Here is a 19,027-nt window from a genome sequence, read left to right on the forward strand (position 1 = left end):
CCCTCAGATACAGGGAACTGCTTCACTCAGGGTTACACACTCACTTCCCACCCCTGCCCAGGAATCAGGCAGTAGTCAATGAGTATCTGATGTCGGAATAAAACATACAGCCCGTTCTCCTCAATTTACTGCAATTCTGAAGGGCTATCCCAGCTCCACAGCTCTCTGTAGTATTGTCTGAGGCCTCAGTTGTAACTGCATTGCAAGTTAATTCTCCCTCTGTCCAATTCTATCTTCCTTAACCTTTACAGATGATTTCTTCTCAGTAAATCTTCCTTATGCAACTCTCCATCTCTGTTCATCTGAAACTCATTTTAAAACAATAAGAGAGCTTTCTCCTTTTTTCCTTTTATCTTTTTGTTCATTTTTAGAGTATCACTATGAACTCATGGATTTTTGTTTATTAAATGTATTGCAATAGATTGCAGCTATTGTTCTTTGTGGTGTTCAAATGATCTCAAAAGTGGTTAGTGAAGGTCCTTCATGATGCCCCCTCTGTCCTTTAGACATATCCCATTAGTCTTTAAGTGCATTCTTGCTTTCTAGCAGAATAAGAAAACCATGCTCATCACGCATTCTTCCAGCCTCAGACCCAGAATCTAAAAAACTCTGGTTCCATTTTCATGGGAATGGTGGCAAGAGATCAAGACATGGGCACTAGGGGTAAACTGTTTTCTCTTAATTTCATTTTCTAAATGTGTTTTTGCTGCTATACAGAAATATAATTTATTTTTGTACAGAAATTTGACCGTAGTCACATCAGAATTACAATCAAGTTCTCCTGAATCTCAGTCTATATCAGTTAGAAATAGTTTCAGCTGCAAATAACAGAAAGTTGGTTCCCAATTGACTAGGAAAACAATAAGTTTAATGAACTCATTTAATAAGGAGTCTGTTGATAGCCAGTCTGTGACTGATATAATACTAGTAGCGTAATGATCCTGTCAGGGACCCAGTTTGTTACTATTTAACCACTTGTTAGTTTGTTCTCATGTTTCTTGCCTGGTTCTTACAAGACCACTGGCCTACTCCCAGATATTATCTACATTCCAAGCAAGAATAAGGGAGAATAAAGAGGTTAATGATTAAGTAAAACTCCTTTCCAGGCTTTGCTTGTTTTATTTGAGAAAGATGCCCTCTCCATATAATTCCACTTGCTCGTTATTGGACAGAACTGTCACAAGTCCAACTCTTGATGTTAAGTAGGTTAAAAAAATTGAGCAACTTGGGTCTGTTGGGATTACCCTTTACAAGGAATTTTCGCTTAATTAGAAACCTAACTGCCATTTAAAAACCATTTTCAGTTAGATCTGAGTGGTGATCCTGGGCAAGGTTGGTGGCAGGCATAGGCATACATGTGCAAGGAAATGGCAAAGGGAAATTCTACAGTAAGGACAGGTACTGCAATGGCACCAGTTTGTTCCTAATATGTGGGGAAGACAATGAAAACTGTCACCACTTACCAGGTGCCTACAGTGGCATTAGAGAGAACAGCTGTCTGCTACTCTATGCTGAGTTTTCAAAAGAGCAGAAGCCAGATTCTCCTGGGTCCCTGAAATTGTGGCCGCTGGATTTAGTTCAGGGCACCAGGCGTCAGAGTTTCTCCCTCGTTTGTGTAGGTTGCTACCCTCCCCACAGCTAAGTGCGGCTCCCAGGTCCTCCTCCAGGACCCTTGCAGGACTGGCCCTGAGTCCTGCCCACTGACCCCTGAGCCTGAAAGGACAGCCCGACTCTGGGGGACTAGCCCTGGGCCCCTGCGCACCGTGAACAGCAGGCGTCGCTATTGTTCTTGTTCGGAGGAGCTGAAGGAAGTGGATAGGGTGGCTTTGGGAGGATGGAGGGACACAGAGTCCCCAGGGTACCCTTTGAAAGGGGCCGCCAGAATAGCCCGCTTGCCTCTCGCCGCCCAGAGACCTCTCCCCAGTCCTCGCGGAAAATGGTGGCAGAGAACCACGTCAGATCCACTGTCCCCTAACGACGCCATGTCGGTCATTGCGGGTGGGGGGACAGGGAAGCTGGGACGCACCGGTTCTGCGCTTGCGCCGCCGCGCTCCGACCGCGGGCTCCGGGGTAACAGGGTGCCGGAGCGGAAGTGCTCCGCTGACCCCTGACCCCGAGGGCGTGAGAGTCCGCTGCCTGTTGTTCACTGCGAGAAGCTGTCAGTTCCTGCGAGCAAGGTAAGGGGAGGCGGACTTGGGGAAGCGCTTCAGGGGGAGGGTGTCCAGCGACAGAGCAGGGCTGCGATGTGTGTTGCGGGGCGGACTGCGGAGTTCGAGTGATTGAGGGATTCATTGAGTGCCTAGTAAATGCCCTATGAGTGGGTACTACGATTATCTTCATTTGATAGAGCGAGAGGAAGAACAGAAAAGCTCGGGAGCCTGTCCATAGTCACACAGCTAGGAAACTGGGGAAGCGTTTCCCTTTTTTTAAATTTGTGGAACTTCAGAGTCCTTGCTAGGTATGCTACCATCCAGTTCTGCCTTCTGTTGATGCTACTGTAACTGGGCCTGAGAGCATGACTTATTAGGCTACAAGTGCTAAACCCTGTTATTTCAATGCTGCCACGGGGATTGTAATAACGGTTATTCCACACCAAAGCTCCTGGCTGAAACTTTCTTTGCAAAACTGCCCAACAAGGAATCAAATCAAAATCATGAGAAAGAGGGAAGGGATGGTGGGGTGAGCCCCATGAAGGGCAGAGGGCGCAGGGGACAAAGTCAGTGGTTTCCAGCTCCATTGGAACTGAGCAGTGCTGGGCTCCTCTCCTCCCAGCCCTCTTAACCCTTGTTTGTCTCGTTTCCTCCAAACCACAGCAAGACATCCCTGTCCTCCAAACTTTGCTCAAGGTCTGTCACCTCTAGGGCTCAGTGTGATAATCGGGGATTTGTAATAATTTTTAAATTTTATTTGGCTAGTAATTAATATTCACTGTCAAAACTGAGAAATGCAAATAAACAAAAGAGGAAAGGTGACATCACCATTCAAAGGTAACTGTCAACATTTCAATAAATGCTCTTCCAGAATGCTCTTCCTTAGTACACACATACTGCTTAACAAATGGGATCACACTGCAGTTGCTTTTTGTAACCTGATTTTAAACATGTTAAGAAATGAAAACAGGCCCTAGCTGGATGGCTCAGTGGATAGAGTGTCAGCCTGTGGACTGGGGGGTCCCAGGTTCGATTCCGGTCAGGGCACATGCCTGGGTTGTGGGCTTGACCCCCAGTAGGGAGCATGCAGGAGGCAGTCAATCAATGATTCTCTCTCATCATTGATGTTTCTATCTTTCTCCCCCTCTCCCTTCCTCTCTGAAATCAATGGAAGTATATTTTTAAAAAAAGAAATGAAAATAGGATTCCACACCATTTTTAAAGCCCATGTGGTATTACTATTTGTATTTTTTTTTCTATTTGTATTTCTTACTTTTTAATGGAGTTCCATTTGCTGGAGGTTTAGTTGAGTCCAAATTTTTGAATGGTGGAAACAACTACACTAACATCCTTGCAGCTTTGTACTCTTTGTATTTGCCTTTTTATGATAAATTTCCAGGAATAGAATTATTGAGAGAAAGGAGGTACCAGGTTATTAATAGCTTCTGAGTAGATGTTTTTAAACACAAGTTATACATCTGTCCAGGAAATGGGGAAAATTCCATGTGCAAAATCCACAAGTGCTTAGCAATATCTCAAGGGAATAGACTGGCGGGCGCTCCAGGCCATGTTTCCAGATTATTCTACCCAGGGTGCAAGGGTGATTATTGTTAGGCTGATGATTATGGTCTCATGGCTGTTTGCACTGATCTTGAACTTCCTAATTCTACCTTTGTAGATCTCCATCATCCTTTGTCCAGAGCTGAACAGAATGGCCATGTCTCTGGTGAGTGCCTCATTTCCCCCCTACTTTGTTTCCAGTGAACTTCGGGCAGCTTTGGAGAATCTCTAATGTAACCTTGAAAGATCTGTTAATCCCCTCCGCTCTGGCTGTTTTCTGTTCAACCTGTCGTGCACCTCAGGTTTCTCCAATCCTTGCCCTCCCCCCCCCCAAAAAAAGAATAAGAAAAGATAAAAGACAAATACTTTTCTCATCTTATTCCTCTGAGAAATTCACCTCATCTTTCTTCTCTTCCTTCTCAGAGAAGATTGTTTAAATACTTAAAATCATCTGGCTTCTTCCATTTCTTCACTTCCAGTTCACTTTTGCCTTTTCTTTATGTTGAAAATAATGAAAGAAAATCCATGCTTAATGTTTTAATATTCATGAAAAATAGTAGGCAAAACAGTCCCATTTCTTCTCCCTCCAGTTCTTCCACAAGATGCGCGCTGTTAACAGTTTGGTGATAGCATGGTGTGGATGCATTTACATCAGTTAAATTAACTAAAAACAGATACATATGTAATGTCGTACACGTTCTTGCACCAATGCCATCCAGCTCCCATATCCATCTTGCTTTTCCCATCTGATTATATATTCCAGGTGGTGTTCCTCATCCTATATAATAAAAGGTTAATATGCAAATTGTCCCCTCGACAGGGAGTTCGACCGGGGGTGGGGCCAGCCATCCAACCTCCCGTGTCCCCTCCCCCAGCCCAATTGGCCCGATCGGGGTAGGCCAGCCAGACCCTACCCATGCAAGAATTCATGCACTGGGCCTCTAGTCAATACATAAAGATTATTTTAGTTCCTATTTTGTAGTATGGATGTATCATTTAACTTTTTCTCTATTCATGGATACTTAGGTTTTTAATTTTCTTCTTTTATGAACAGTGCCTCTTAAACAACTTTCTAGGTATATATCCAGTAGTGCAGATATTTATGGAGAATACACCTGGGAGTTGGAATTTTATTTTATTTATTTATTTTTAAATATATTTTATTGATTTTTCACAGAGAGGAAGGGAGAGAGACAGAGAGCTAGAAACATCGATGAGAGAGAAACATCGATCAGCCGCCTCCTGCACATCCCCCACCGGGGACGTGCCCGCAACCCAGGCACGTGCCCTTGACCGGAATCGAACCCGGGACCTCTCAGTCCACAGGCTGACGCTCCATCCACTGAGCCAAACCGGTTTTGGCGGGAGTTGGAATTTTAAATCAAAGGTATTCACACTTCAAATTTGCCCTCCCAAATCCTAGGTTAATTGCTACTTTCACAAAATTTTAAAGGCCTGGTCATTTCTATGTTCAACTTTTCCAGGCTCTTGAAAGATAAAAAGGAATTCAATTCATTTTATGAAGCCACTTAACCTTACATTTGAAGAAGATACTACGATGTAAATCATAGACCATTTTTACTTAAGCATATGCATACTAAAATTCTAAAACCATATTCTAAATAGAGCATTAATGCATTGAATTGAGCATTTTAAAAAGTAATTTGTACATATGATAAAAATTCAAACAAAAGCATTGTTTAACAAAAGGTGAAAAAGAATTCTTCCTGTTCCCCTGTCCCCTCATCTCCTTCATTTTTATACATTCTTCTAGATATCAGGTATGCATATGTACCTATCTTGAAATAAAAATCTTTTTTTCTTTTTCATATATTACAGCACATTCTGGTACTTTTCATGATCATTTTCCCTTCACTGTATTTGGCCAGCCCCAGGTTTTCTCAAATTGGTACTCTTGACATTTTAGGCCAGATAATGCTATATTGTAGGGAGCTTGAGTATACATTGGAGATATTCAGCAACATCGCTGACCTCTACCCTCTTGATGTCAGCACCCCACCCCACATGGCAATGAAAAATTTTTACAGGCATTGCCAACTATTCTTTGGAAGACAAAATCACCCAGGGTTGTACTCCATTTACAAAGTGGCTGATTGATACCCCACTGCCTGGAAATACCATTACATACTTACCTTCTGTGATGTACATTTAGGATGTTTTGATGCCATAAACAACATAGCAATACATATCCATGTACATTTCAGTTTGTAGCCATATCTGACCTGGTAGATAACTTTCTAGAGGTGAGAATTCTAGGTCAAAGGCTGTGAATCTTAAATTTTGACAGTTTAAGGCTTCTAAGCCAGGTGGCCCCCTCTCTTCTCTAGTGAGGTCATGGTCCCTAGCAACTGAGCTATCATTTGAAAGGAGTGAGAGGAGAGGGTGAGCTGCTCTGAGAACTCCTGCTTCCTGTCTCCTTCTTCTGCAGAGCTAAGTAAAACTGATGCCATGGAATGCCTATTGGAGCCCTGTGGGTGCAAAATGTTTCCTTGAATTCAAGACCACCAAGTGTTGGTGTGACAGTATAGGATCCAGAGTGTAAATAAATGGGTTATTGGTCTCTGACAGGAATCCGGCCACTTAGAAAAGTGAGTTTTTGTTTGGTGGTGACAAGCCAAACATAGACCTTCCTTTGTTTACCTCAATCTGCTGACCAGGCCAGACACAGACCCTCCGGCTTCCTGGTTTTTAGTGTGTGTGTGTGTGTGTGTGTGTGTGTGTGTGTGTGTGTGTGTTTATGATTGATTAGCTAAGAGTAGAACCCTTGGTCGTTATAAAGGAAAAACCCATTGAGTCCCTTCTGTATAAGGGAAAAGCCAGTTCTTCCGCACCATGTCTTTCTTTCCTGTATTTCTCCTTTTTGTGTCTCTTTCACTATTCACACAGAACACTTCCCTTCTGCCACTTCTGGTCACCAAATGTGTGGAGGTTTTTCCCCACAGCAAGCACTTCTTTGTCACTGGGTATCCTACAGTCTAACTCAATTTTTTTTTTTTACATTCTCCAATATATTTTATTTTTTATTTTGTTTTTTTTGTGTGTGTGACCACAAATCAATCTTTATTTTATTTCTAATTGCTTAAAGTATTACAATACTTTACAGGCATTGCCAACTATTCCCTGGAAGACAAAATCACCCAGGGTTGTATACACACACACACACACACACACACCAAAAACCAGGAAGCCGGAGGGTCTGTGTCTGGCCTGGTCAGCAGATTGAGGTAAACAAAGGAAGGTCTATGTTTGGCTTGTCACCACCAAACAAAAACTCACTCTTCTAAGTGCCCGGATTCCTGTCAGAGACCAATAACCCATTTATTTACACTCTGGATCCTATATTGTCACACCAACACTTGGTGGTCTTATGTGTCTCCTTTTTTTCCCCCTTGACCTTCCCCTGGCCTCCCCTACCCGCTAGTGTCTGTGTCCATTGGTTATGCTTATATGCATGCATACAAGTCCTTTGGTTGATCTCTTACCCCCCCACCCCCACTACCAACCCTCCCCGGCCTTCCCGCTGTAGTTTGACAGTTTGTTCGATGTTGCTCTGCTTCTGTATCTATTTTTATCACTAACTACCTGAAGATAGCATCAGATCCCACAAGTTAAGGGCTCAGTCCCACAAAACTGCCCACCACACCTGTGTTTCTGACCAAGCAGCTATAGATCCCAGAGGTTCCAGTGACTCCCCATCTTGGTTAATTTGCTAGAGTACCTCACAGAACTCAGGGAAACATAGGCTATGATAAAGGATACAGATGAGCTTCCAGAAGAAGAGCTACATAGGGTGAGGCCTGGGAGGGTTCTGAGTGCAGAAGCTTCTGTCCTCATGGAGTTGGGGTGGGGGTGTCACCCTCCCTGTATGTGGGTATGTCCACCCACCTGGAAGCTCCCTGAATCCCTTACTATAGGAATTTCTTCAAGGCCTCCCCTCATACATACACTCAATTATTAACTCCATTTCCAGCCCCGGTCCTTTCTCTTTAGAACAAAAGGTGTTCCTAGTGATTTTATCATTTAGGAAATGATAAGGGTTTTAACAGCTCTGTGCCAGGAACCAGGGAGCAAATACCAAATATATATTTTCTCTTATCTCACAGTCATGATTGAGTAGCTGCATTTAGAACCGTTCTAGTTCTGTAGTCTCTGTGAAGTCTTCTGTGTCAGCCCCAAGGAGAATTTACATCTTCCTCTCCTCTGTTCATAGTCTTCTCTGTCACTGTCCTCTGAGGGCTGACAACCCTCCTTCTCTCTCACTTTCCCTCCCTCCCTCCCTCCCTCCCTCCCTCCCTCCCTCCTTCTCTTTCTCCCTCCCTCTCTCTCATATATGAGTTTCTGTTGTTCTTTTACCTCTGCTATGCTGAAGCTCCTTCTGTTCAGGAGGTGTTTGTTTTTATTAATCTTCACATCCTTGGAACTTAACTGCCTGGTCACTATTCAATAAATATGGGTTGAAAGAATGAATTTCCAGGGTAAGATCTGTTTTTTCATAAAGCTTAAAATAACTTTGTTACATAAACACTTTATATCCTATACTATGTCAAATTGTGGACAGTGAACAGCATAAGGACAATTATATAGAGGAAGGCAATGCAGTGTGCTGTGTTAAAATGTAGGTGTGGAGACCTGGCCAGTGGTTAGAGCATCAGCCTGTGCACCAAAGGGTGGCAGGTTCGATTCCCAGTCAAGGATAGGCCCTGGGTTGTAGGTTCACTTCCGGCTCTGGGTTGGGGTGCAGGTGGGAGGCAACCAACCAATGTGTCTCTCATCTCTCTCTCTCTCTCTCTCTCTCTCTCTCTCTCTCTCTCTCTCTCGTCTCTTACCCCTCTCTCCCTCCCTCCCTTCCACTCTCTCTGAAAAGCAATGGAAAAAATATCCTCTGCTGAGGATTAACCAAAAAAAAAAATGTGGGTGTGGAAACCAGACCACTTGGGTTTTAATCCCTAATTCCTAGGTGCGTGACCTGGGGTGAGTAACTTTGCACTGTGTGTGCCTCACTGTCTTCATCTGTCAGAGTTCTGGATGGGAGCAAGGATCGAAATACTTAGGATAGGCACAGAGTAGGCAGTTGATACAAGTCATATATATCCAGTCCCCCGAGCGCATCACTCTGGGCTAGAGAAAAATGTGCTGTTGTAGGAATCATTGACCTTCAGAGATGTGTTTGTGGACTTCACCTTGGAGGAGTGGCAGCAACTGGACTTTTCTCAGAAGAACCTCTACAGGGATGTCATGCTGGAGAACTACGGCCACGTGGTCTCTATGGGTGAGGGACTGCTCCATGGTGTGGCTAGAATACCCCTACTCATATCTCCCTCTCTCGGCTGCTGCATGCTCAGGGGTGTCTGAAGCCCTGAATGAGTTCAGGCCTAAGGCTCACTGTCAAGAATTTATACTCCTGTTTGCACCCGGCACAGTATGTTTGTGCTCTTGCTTTCTATGTGCATGTTCTGCATGAGGGGAAAATAGCTGTGCTCATGGGATGGTCACCGAGGCCAGACCATCTTCACCCTGCAAGGATGGGCCTCGGTTCTAGACTGCCTCCAGCATTAATAAAAAAGTCCTGTGTCATTTCACCTCCACAGGATACCTGGTGGATACACCAGATGTGATCTTCAGGTTCGGACAAGGAGAAGAGGCCAGGAGGGAAGATGGAGAACCCATAATACAGAGCTGCCCAGGTGAGCATGTGCCTGCCAGTCAGGACAGGGCCAGGAGAACACAGTAGAGCAGTGAGAGCTTGGCCTTGGGCATGCCCTTGAGCTCTTCTCAGAGCCCTAGCCTTAAGGACAGGACTCAGATTGAAATGAGTTGCTGTGATATCCACAGGATGCCCCCCCATACACTGGTTGCCTAGTGAGAAGTGCTAAGCCTTTTCTTCATCTTTTCTGGCACCTTCAGGGCTTTCACTCTCTTGAGCATTTATATTTTCATCAGAATAGAAGTAGATGCAGGTGTGATGTTTCCTCTTTATTTGCTATATGGTGGTCCCTTTGAGTCTGAAACTTGGAGTCTTGTCTTCAACCTCAGGGAAATGATCCTACCTGGTTTAATAGAATCAGTGTGGACAAAAAGCTTTGCTAATGACCTTCAACTCTATCAGACTAGGTACCCACTTGTCTTTTCCTGCCCTCACGGTGTGAGTGAACAGTGTCAACATTCACACAGGTCTCTATTTTCTCTTCTTATTTCCTCTCAGACTCTTCCAAAACTGACTTGTGACTGCTGGTTTTCATATTCCTCCTCTTATCAGTACTTCCTTCCCACTCAACTCTTTTGTCTTTTGTATTATCTGTTTATTAAAAAAAAGAACTAAAAACTGGAGAGGACATTACTTTATGGTGGCAAGCTTCAGTGATCCATACCTCAGTCCTGGATAGAGCTGCTTTTTTTTCCCTTTATCTGTTTATTTTTGCTCTGCACCCCTAATGGGGATTCAGACATTCTTCAGATGTTAGTTTTCCTCTTTCTCCCCCACTCACAGTGGCCACTCAGTGTGCCTACTCCAAATAAGTCTGTCTAGAACAGTGATGGCGAACCTTTTGAGCTCGGCGTGTCAGCATTTTGAAAAACCCTAACTCAACTCTGGTGCCTAACTCAACTCTGGTGTCACATATAGAAATTTTTTTATATTTGCAACCATAGTAAAACAAAGACTTATATGTTTGATATTTATTTTATATATTTAAATGCCATTTAACAAAGAAAAATCAACCAAAAAAATGAGTTCGCATGTCATCTCTGACACGCTTGTCATAGGTTCACCATCACTGGTCTAGAATTCTGCTACTATTCAGTGTGGTTCATGGACTAGCAACATGGTCAAGGCCTGGGCTCTAAGTAGAAATGCACCTCAAATTGACTGAATCTGAATTTTCTGTGAAAATTAGTGTCAGAGCTACAGCCATAGTCAGATACTGACCCGGCAGATCCCAAGTGACTCCTGGGTGCCTTTCCCAGAGCCCATGCCTACTGGGCAGAGGCAACCTCTCCCTCAGAACCTTCCTGTGCAGACATACACCCACCACTCTGTAGCTTCTCCCAGGGACATTTTGGGCTACAATTTCCTCTTCATTGCTCAGTCATTCCCATATCTACTGCCTTGTAGAGATTCACTGGGAGTTCCAGTCTACTAATGGCATGCCTTTTCCTACTTCCAATGTTTCCAGGGATTATAATGACTGTGAGTTCATTCTTATTTCATATTCCTCCTCTTATCAGTACTTCCTTCCCACTCAACTTATCCTGGAAGGAGGAAAAGCAAACTAAAGGCACAGTCCAGCCTTGGAGTTCTGATTCCCTTATATAAAAAGCATACAATATTGCCCTGGGTGGTGTAGCTCAGTTGGTTAAGCATCATCCTGTGCACTAAAAGGTCACCGGTTCTATTCCTGGGCACATACCCAAGTTTTGGGTTCGATTCCAGGTCCAGGGGCATATGCGAGGACATGGATCAATGTTTCTCTCTAAAATCAATGAAAATATTTTTTAAAAGTATCCTTCCTTCCTATATAACAAAAGCCTAATATGCAAATCGACCAAACAGCAGAACAACTGGTGGAACGACTGGTCGCTATGATGCGCACTGACCACCAGAGGGCAGATGCTCAACATAGGAGCTGACCCCAGCCTGCAGGCCCCAGGCCAGCCAAGGCAAGTGCCAGTGCCCACCCTCCCCCAGATTGCTCTGCATCGCCCCACAGAGGGAGGTGACCTGCAGCAGCGGGGGGGGGGGGGCAGGCCCAGCAAGTGGGTGGCACCAGGCCAGCCAATGTGGGTGCCAGTGGGGGTCCCCCAGACCGCCCCGCCGGTTGCACCACAGATCTGTCCTGATCACCGGCCAGGCTTAGGGACCCTACCCCTGCACGAATTTCGTGTACTGGGCCTTTAGTAAGATATTAAAAGTAGTGGAGGCTCATGTTATGTAGGAGTTCTGAACAGTATGTTATTCAGAGTAATCCTAGTGTGTTTCTAGTCACACTTCCAAGTGCAGCCTCTTTTCAGGATTTCTGTTTTTAATTCTTGGGAGTGTTTAGTTTTGCCACCCTTCTGTGAAAGACAAGGATTTAGCTCAATTACACATTGGCCTTCTGCTCCCCAGCTCCTTCGCAACTTTTAAAAATTTTTTATTTTTAGTTTCTTTAATTTGCTGGTTCTTTATGTTGGATAATTTTGGATTCTATCGTAGATACTGGTGATTATTTTGTTGTTTTAATATTCATTTATCATGTAATTAACCTGGTTAGATTCAGACCACCAGTTTCATCTCACCATCTGAAGGTGTTGGTTACAGTCAATTCAGTTTTCAAAGCCTTCACTGTGCTTCTTTGGATCTGTGTTGTGTATGAACCTTTCAAGAGTTAATGTAAGACTTGAGTGATGGTTTAAGTCTTGGTACAATTTTCAAAGCCTTCACTGTCCTGCTTTAGGTCTGTCTCACACACGTGTTACTCAGGTGTTGGTCTCAGACTTGAGTTGTGGTTTAAATCTTAGTTTAGTTCAGTTCTTAAAGTTTTTGTATGAAGCTTTGCTTTCCTTGCATGCACAGCTCTTGGATGAGCTCATGTCTTAGGGAGATTCATATGCCATTGGGACAAAGTTTTGTGAAAAAAACTGAGTGATGTACGGGCTGCTTTTCCACTTTCTGGTTCACCTTCAAGTCTCCCCGCTTTTGTTTACTTGTTAGAATCCTCAAGCAGTTGCTTTACATATTTTGTCCAAAGTTTTTAGTTGAAATAATCAATAGACATACTTCATTGTAGCCAGACATAGAAACCTCAAATTCATTAATTTTAGGTTTATCTTTATCTCTGTCCTTTTGCTAGTTTGAATTTAATTTTCTCTTTTCCTGGTTTCATAAGGTAGAAGCTTAGATCATTAATTTGATAGCTTATTTTTCGAATATGATCATTGCAAATGCTATGACAGTCTTTAAGAACTGATCTAGCTATTTTAACACCTTTATTGTATAATTGACATACAAGAAATTGCACATATTTAAAGTGTATAATTTGATAAGTTTTGACATGTACACACCCATGAATCTATCACCACAATCAAGATAATGAAGTCATAGATGAGTTGGAAGTATTCCTGCATCTCTTCAGTTCTTTGGAAGAATTTGTGTAAAATTGGTATTAGTTTTTACTTAAATGTTTGATAGAATTCTCTAGTGAAGGCATCTGGGATTGGAGTTTTCTTTGTGAGAAGGTATTAAATTACAATTTCAATTTCTTTAGTAGATATTGGGTTATTCAGATTATTCTTGAATTAATTTGGTAATTTGTACCTTTCAAGGAATTTGTTCATTTCACCTAAATTGTCAAATTTATTGGCATATAGTTGTTGATAATATTCCCTTATTATCCTTTTTATTTTTGAGGGTCAGTGGTAATCTCATTTTAGTTTTTAAAAAGTCTAATTTCGTGTAGTAGTGAAAACTATGAACTTCATTTAAAGGGAAATCTTTTCCCCTTTTCCCCTCTTGAGTCCTGCTCCCCTCATTCCCTCCCTGGACAAACAATATCACGAATATGGTGAGTATCCTTCTAATCCTTGTTTTTATACTTTTACTACATATCTATCATTAATATAACATTCTTTTTGTAAATTTACCAGATTAGTGTTCTCAAACAATAGGCGTCTTTCTACAACTTGCTTTCGGTATTCAGTGTTGCACTTTGAGCTTTACCTATGCTGATATGTTATATTTACTAGTTCATTCATTTTAACTCTTGTATAGCATGCCAATGTCTGAGTATCACAGTTCATTAATCCATACCTCTATTGGTGAGCATTTGGTTGTTTCTAATACTTTGTTGCCCTTCTTGTACATGTATCCCGACTCACATTTGCAGAATTTGTCTATGGTGTAACTACAAGTGGAATACCTGGTAGGGTATGTACATTTTCAATATCACTAGGTGTATTATGTCTTTTCTGTCATAAATAAGTTCAATTTGCCTTGTGTGCTTAAGAGTTTTGCATCTATGTAAATGAAATTTCTTTATAATATGTTCATATTCTGACCTTATTTGCTTTTGGCATTAAGTTCATTCTGTTTTGTATAATATTAAGCATTGTTTTACTATAATGTTATTTTCAACATTTCTCTCTCATTTTGTTCTAATTGTCTTGTGGAAGCAAAGAGCTGATGTTTAAAAATACAATTTAATATGGTCAGCTTTTAGTTAATATTTATTATGCTATTACTATATTTGTATTTCTTACTTGTTTGTATTTTCTATATAGCCTGCTTTTTCTTTACCTCTTTTTTTCTGCTTTTGCTGTATTTTCTTTACCGCCCTTTTCCCCTTTGGCCATCTTCCTCCTGAATATTTCAAGTACCAAGCATTATTCTTAGCCATGCTGTGGTAAATTCTCTGTCTTTTCTTGTCCAAAAATGTCTATATTTGTCATCTTTCTTTGAAATAATTTATCTAGGAATAGTTATAAAATGTAGCTTCTCTTAGGACTTTGAAAATATTCTTTAATATTTTTGATTTTTTTTAAACCTAGATAGGGGCTCTCAAGATCACTACCAGATTCAGATATTCTTGAGAAGGACGCATGGGAATCAGCATATAGTTGTACTTACAGCTAAAATTTATTACAATGATGAAGTGAGCATATATAATTAGATCATAAGGGGAAAAACAGTAATAGATTCTGGAGGAATTCATGTATAGTATCCCTTATGCTTTCTCTCTCCCATGAAAGGTCACACAGGGCACACTTCTCCTAGTAGTGAAATTCAGCAACCTGTGTGATGTTTATGCCCAGGGAAGACTATTAGAGGCTCACCACCCTCAGATTTTCTTAGAGGCTGGTCAGATACACAAACTTCGCTTAGCACATACCAAAATGCCAGACTCCCAGAAGGAAAGGAGATGTTCAGCATAAATCACAGGGTTTGTACGAGCAGCCTTATCTCTTAGGGAATGGTGGGGACATTCCTGAACTCCAAATTCCCAAATGTCAGCCAAGGGCCAACCTCCCAAGGAGGTCTTCCTAAGTATAGCATTCTCAAGGCTTCTTTGTTAACCTATGTCTTGGCATATTGCCTCTCTCCATTTTCTCTGTTCTTCCATTTGGATTTTATATTAAACTTATGTTGAAACTTATCATTTCTCTATTTCTCTTAACATATTTCTATTTTCTTAGCTCTTTATGCTACATTTTTTGTGTTATTTCTCAAGCTGTCATCTAATTCATTAAATCTGTCTTTATCTGTGACTAGTTCAACCTCTCTAGTTTAACACCTATATATTCTTTTATATTTATACTAGAGGCCCGGTGCACAAAAATTTGTGCACTCAGGGGGGTCCCTTAACCCAGCCTGTGCCCTCTCGCAGTCTGGGACCCCCTCAGGAGATGTCCACCTGCTGGCTTAAGCCCGCTCCCCAGGGGGATCGGGCCAAAGCTGGCAGTCAGACATTCCTCTGGCAGCCCGGGAGCCCTCGTGGGATGTCCACTTGCCAGCGGGGAGCAGACCTAAGCTGTAGTCGGACATCCTTAGTGCTGCTGAGGAAGCGGGAGAGGCTCCTGCCACCACCGCTGTGCTGGCAGCCGTCAGCCTGGCTTGTGGCTGAGCAGAACTCCCCCTGTGGGAGCGCACTGACCACCAGGGGGCAGCTCCTGCATTAAGCATCTTCCCCCTGGTGGTCAGTGTGTGTCATAGTGACCAGTCATTCCCAGTCGTTCTGCTGTTAGGGTCAATCTGCATATTACCCTTTTAATACATAGTATTCCCAAAAATTTCCTATTTTTCAACCCATAGTCCAATTCTTACCTGATTTTTTTGTATACTTAAAATGTATTTATTTTAAAATCCATATGTTTCTACTAGTTATATTTCTAGGAATGTGGGAGTATCTTTAAATGTATCTGCTAATTCTCTCTCACAATGATTCATTTCCTTGTGAGGTTTTTAATTGCTTACTGTGAGCTCTTCAGTGAGAATTGGTTTTCCATAGATGGGCTGTGAGCCCTAAACTATAAAAACATAACAATATAGGGTATGTACATTGTTGGAAAGTTTTGGAAAATTTGCCATTGCTACTAATAACAGGACCAATTTTCAGGTTAATTTTTCAGATTGTTGTTGCTGTACTACACTGATAATCACTTGAATTGGGTTACAGAGCTAGGTTTTTTGTTTCTTATACAATAGAGGCCCAGTGCGCATGGGGGGGGGGCGGGTCCCTCAGCCCAGTCTGTGCCCTCTTGCAGTCTGGGACCCCTCAATCTTTACCGCCCACCTGCTCGCTGCTCCTTACTGCCACCACCACTACACTTGCCAGCCGTGAGCCTGACTTCTGGCTGAGCAGTGCTCCCCCTGTAGGAGTGCACTGATCACCAGGGGGCAGCTCCTGCACCTGCTCCCTGGTGGTCAGTGCACATCATAGCGACTGGTTCTGGTCGTTCTGCCATAAGAGTCGCTTAGGCTTTTATTATATAGATAATATCCTTATTTTCAATTTCCTTGACCAGTGGGGAGTCCTTCTAGTTCCTGTTAAACAAGCATGGAAACACCTTGTGATTCCAGCTTTACGCGCAAATTACATTCCTGAACATTTGTGCCCTATGGTCTGGAGTCCCCTGCAAATCCTCAAGCTTCAATTTCTGTTCATCCCACCACTTTAAATTCCCACTTCACTTTTCACATGTAATAAGTTTATTTTCTTGATTTTGAGCTTGACTGTGTTTTAAATTATTTTTGTTAAATATGAGCCAGCATTTATTTGCCTTTTCATTTGGTAGTGGTGGAGGAGCATAGGGAGGGTCCATCCACATCAGCTCAAATCTATTGATAGGACTTCTCAGTGGGATGTTTATGAATTAATTTTATCCTAGAACATTGTAGTAGGAGCATTTACAAGTTTGATGATTTATTGCATTTTTCCCCCTAGAATTCTGGAAAGCTGATGACCAGAAAGATAACCACAAGGAAAGCCAAGATAAATTTCTGTGGCAAGCTACATTTATACACCAGGAAACTCTGAAGGATGCGAGTGACCAAGAAATAAGAACGTGCGGAAAAATTATTTATCCCAGCACAGACTTCGTTTCTATAAGACAAAGACTCCTTAAATATTATTCATGGGAAAGATGTTCAAAACATAATTTGAACTTTCTTAGTCAAAATAGAAGCTATGGAAAAAAGAAAGATGATGAATATCAGGCATATTGGAAATTATGCTTCTGTTCTAATCTTGATAAAGCTCAACCTGCAGAGAAAATCTTTGAACCTAAACACCATGGAAAAGCCTTCCACCATAAGCAAGCCCTTAAAAGTCAGAAAATTCAAACTGGGGAGAAACCCTATGAATGTTCTGACTGTGGAAAAGCATTTATCCAGAAAGGAAACCTTGCTGTGCATCAGAGAACTCACACTGGAGAGAAACCTTGTGAATGCTGTGAATGTGCAAAAGCCTTCAGCCAGAAGTCAACCCTCATTGCACACCAGAGAACTCATACAGGGGAGAAGCCCTATGAATTCAATGAATGTGGGAAAACCTTTATCCAGAAGTCAACTCTAATTAAACATCAGCGAACTCATATAGGAGAGAAACCATTTGTATGTGGTGAATGTACAAAAACTTTTAAGAGTTCATATCACCTTATTAGACATGAAAAAACACACATTAGACAAGCATTTTATGAAGGTATCAAACGTGGTAAGTCAAGCCTTATGCATCAGAGGACTCAGATGGGTGAGAAACCTGAATGCAATAAACACAGGCAAACCTTTTATAAGAAACCCACCTCCATTAAACATCAGAGAATGCATACAAAAGAGAAAACTTTTGAGTGTAACGAATGTGGAAAAAGCTTCAGGGGAAAGTCAGACCTCTCTGTTCATCAGAGAATTCACACAGGAGAAAAACCCTATGAATGTAGCATATGTGAGAAGACTTTCAGTGGAAAATCACACTTCTCTGTACATCATAGAACTCATACAGGAGAGAGACCTCATGAATGCAGAAGATGTGGGAAAGCCTTTGGTGAGAAATCGACCCTTATTGTACATCAATGAACTCATACAGGAGAAAAACCCTATAAATGCAGTGAATGTGAGAAAGCCTTCAGTAAGAAGTCACTACGGATTAAACACCAGAGAATTCATACAGGAGAGAGACCCTATGACTGCAGTGACTGTGGGAAAGCCTTTAGTAGGAAGTCAACTCTCATTAAACATCACATAATTCATACAGGGGAAAAACCATATGAGTGTAGCGAATGTGGGAAGGCTTTCCATGTGAAATCAACTCTCATTGTACATCATAGAACTCATACAGGAGAGAAACCCTATGAATGCAAAGAATGTAGCAAAGCCTTCAGTGGGAAGTCAACTCTCATTAAACATCAGAGAAGTCAGTCAGGAGATAAAACCTCTTAATATACTTAAGAGTGGGGTAACATCACTAGCAGTTATACTTCATTGTATATCAATTCATCCTCAGGAGTAACTCTTAAAGGTCATAAATTCTTCATATAGTATTTAATGTTCATTTAACTTAATAAAAAGTATAATTGCAGAAGCATATAATAAATGTGATCAATATTTCACCCAGAATTCTTATGCATGCATGGAAAATTGTATATCAAAGATTTCAAAAGTGTCAAAACTGTGCCTTGGTGTTGGAAAGCCTTTGGAGAGAATTTAAATGCCATTGCTTATCAGAGTATTTATGCTGTGGAAAAACTACAAATTTAATGAATTTATAAAACTTTTAGAAATTATGAGAGAAATATGTTCCAAACATTGTGGAAAAGGTGCGGAGGCTGCAAATAAGCACTCATTAGTAACACTAAGATATATTCATTGTGGAATAGAGTATGACATTTTTAAAAGAACAGTACAATAAAGCATAAAATATTAATCCTAGTTAGGGCAAACTTCCAGTGTATTTCTTAAATAGAGTGAGAAAGGATGAGTCAGCATGATCCATGAGAGAAGATCAAACAGAAGATCTTCCACATATTTATCAGTATATTCAGTGCAGAATTGCAAACACAGAAAAGACAAATAGTAAGCTTTGACACAACTTGCTTAGGAACAGTGCTTACAACATAATATTTTGTCTTTTAAGAAAGGTTAATCATTTTATGGTTACACTAGAGGCCCGATGCATGAAATTCATTCAAGAGTACATCTTCCTTCCTCCGGCTTCTGGCACCAGCTTCCCTATGGCATCTGGGACCCAGGCTTCCCTCCAGCCGCTGGCAGGCTCCCAGTACCCGGGCTTCCCTCACAGCCCTGGCTTTGTCCAGAAGGTCGCCCGGAAGGA

The 19,027-nt window shown here is 41.8% G+C and overlaps 1 protein-coding gene across 1 annotated transcript; it reads left to right on the forward strand.

Moving 5' to 3' along the window:
* The first annotated feature begins 3,842 nt into the window (after positions 1-3,842).
* ZNF674 (zinc finger protein 674) lies at positions 3,843-18,277 on the forward strand. Its single transcript, XM_059679099.1, is given in 4 exon segments — positions 3,843-3,876; positions 8,874-9,000; positions 9,320-9,415; positions 16,646-18,277. Coding segments are annotated over 4 exon segments (1,728 nt in total). The 5' UTR covers positions 3,843-3,861; the 3' UTR covers positions 18,136-18,277.
* Positions 18,278-19,027: the final 750 nt, after the last annotated feature.

The sequence above is a fragment of the Myotis daubentonii genome, chromosome X (assembly GCF_963259705.1).
Source record: "Myotis daubentonii chromosome X, mMyoDau2.1, whole genome shotgun sequence".
Lineage (NCBI taxonomy): Eukaryota > Metazoa > Chordata > Mammalia > Chiroptera > Vespertilionidae > Myotis > Myotis daubentonii.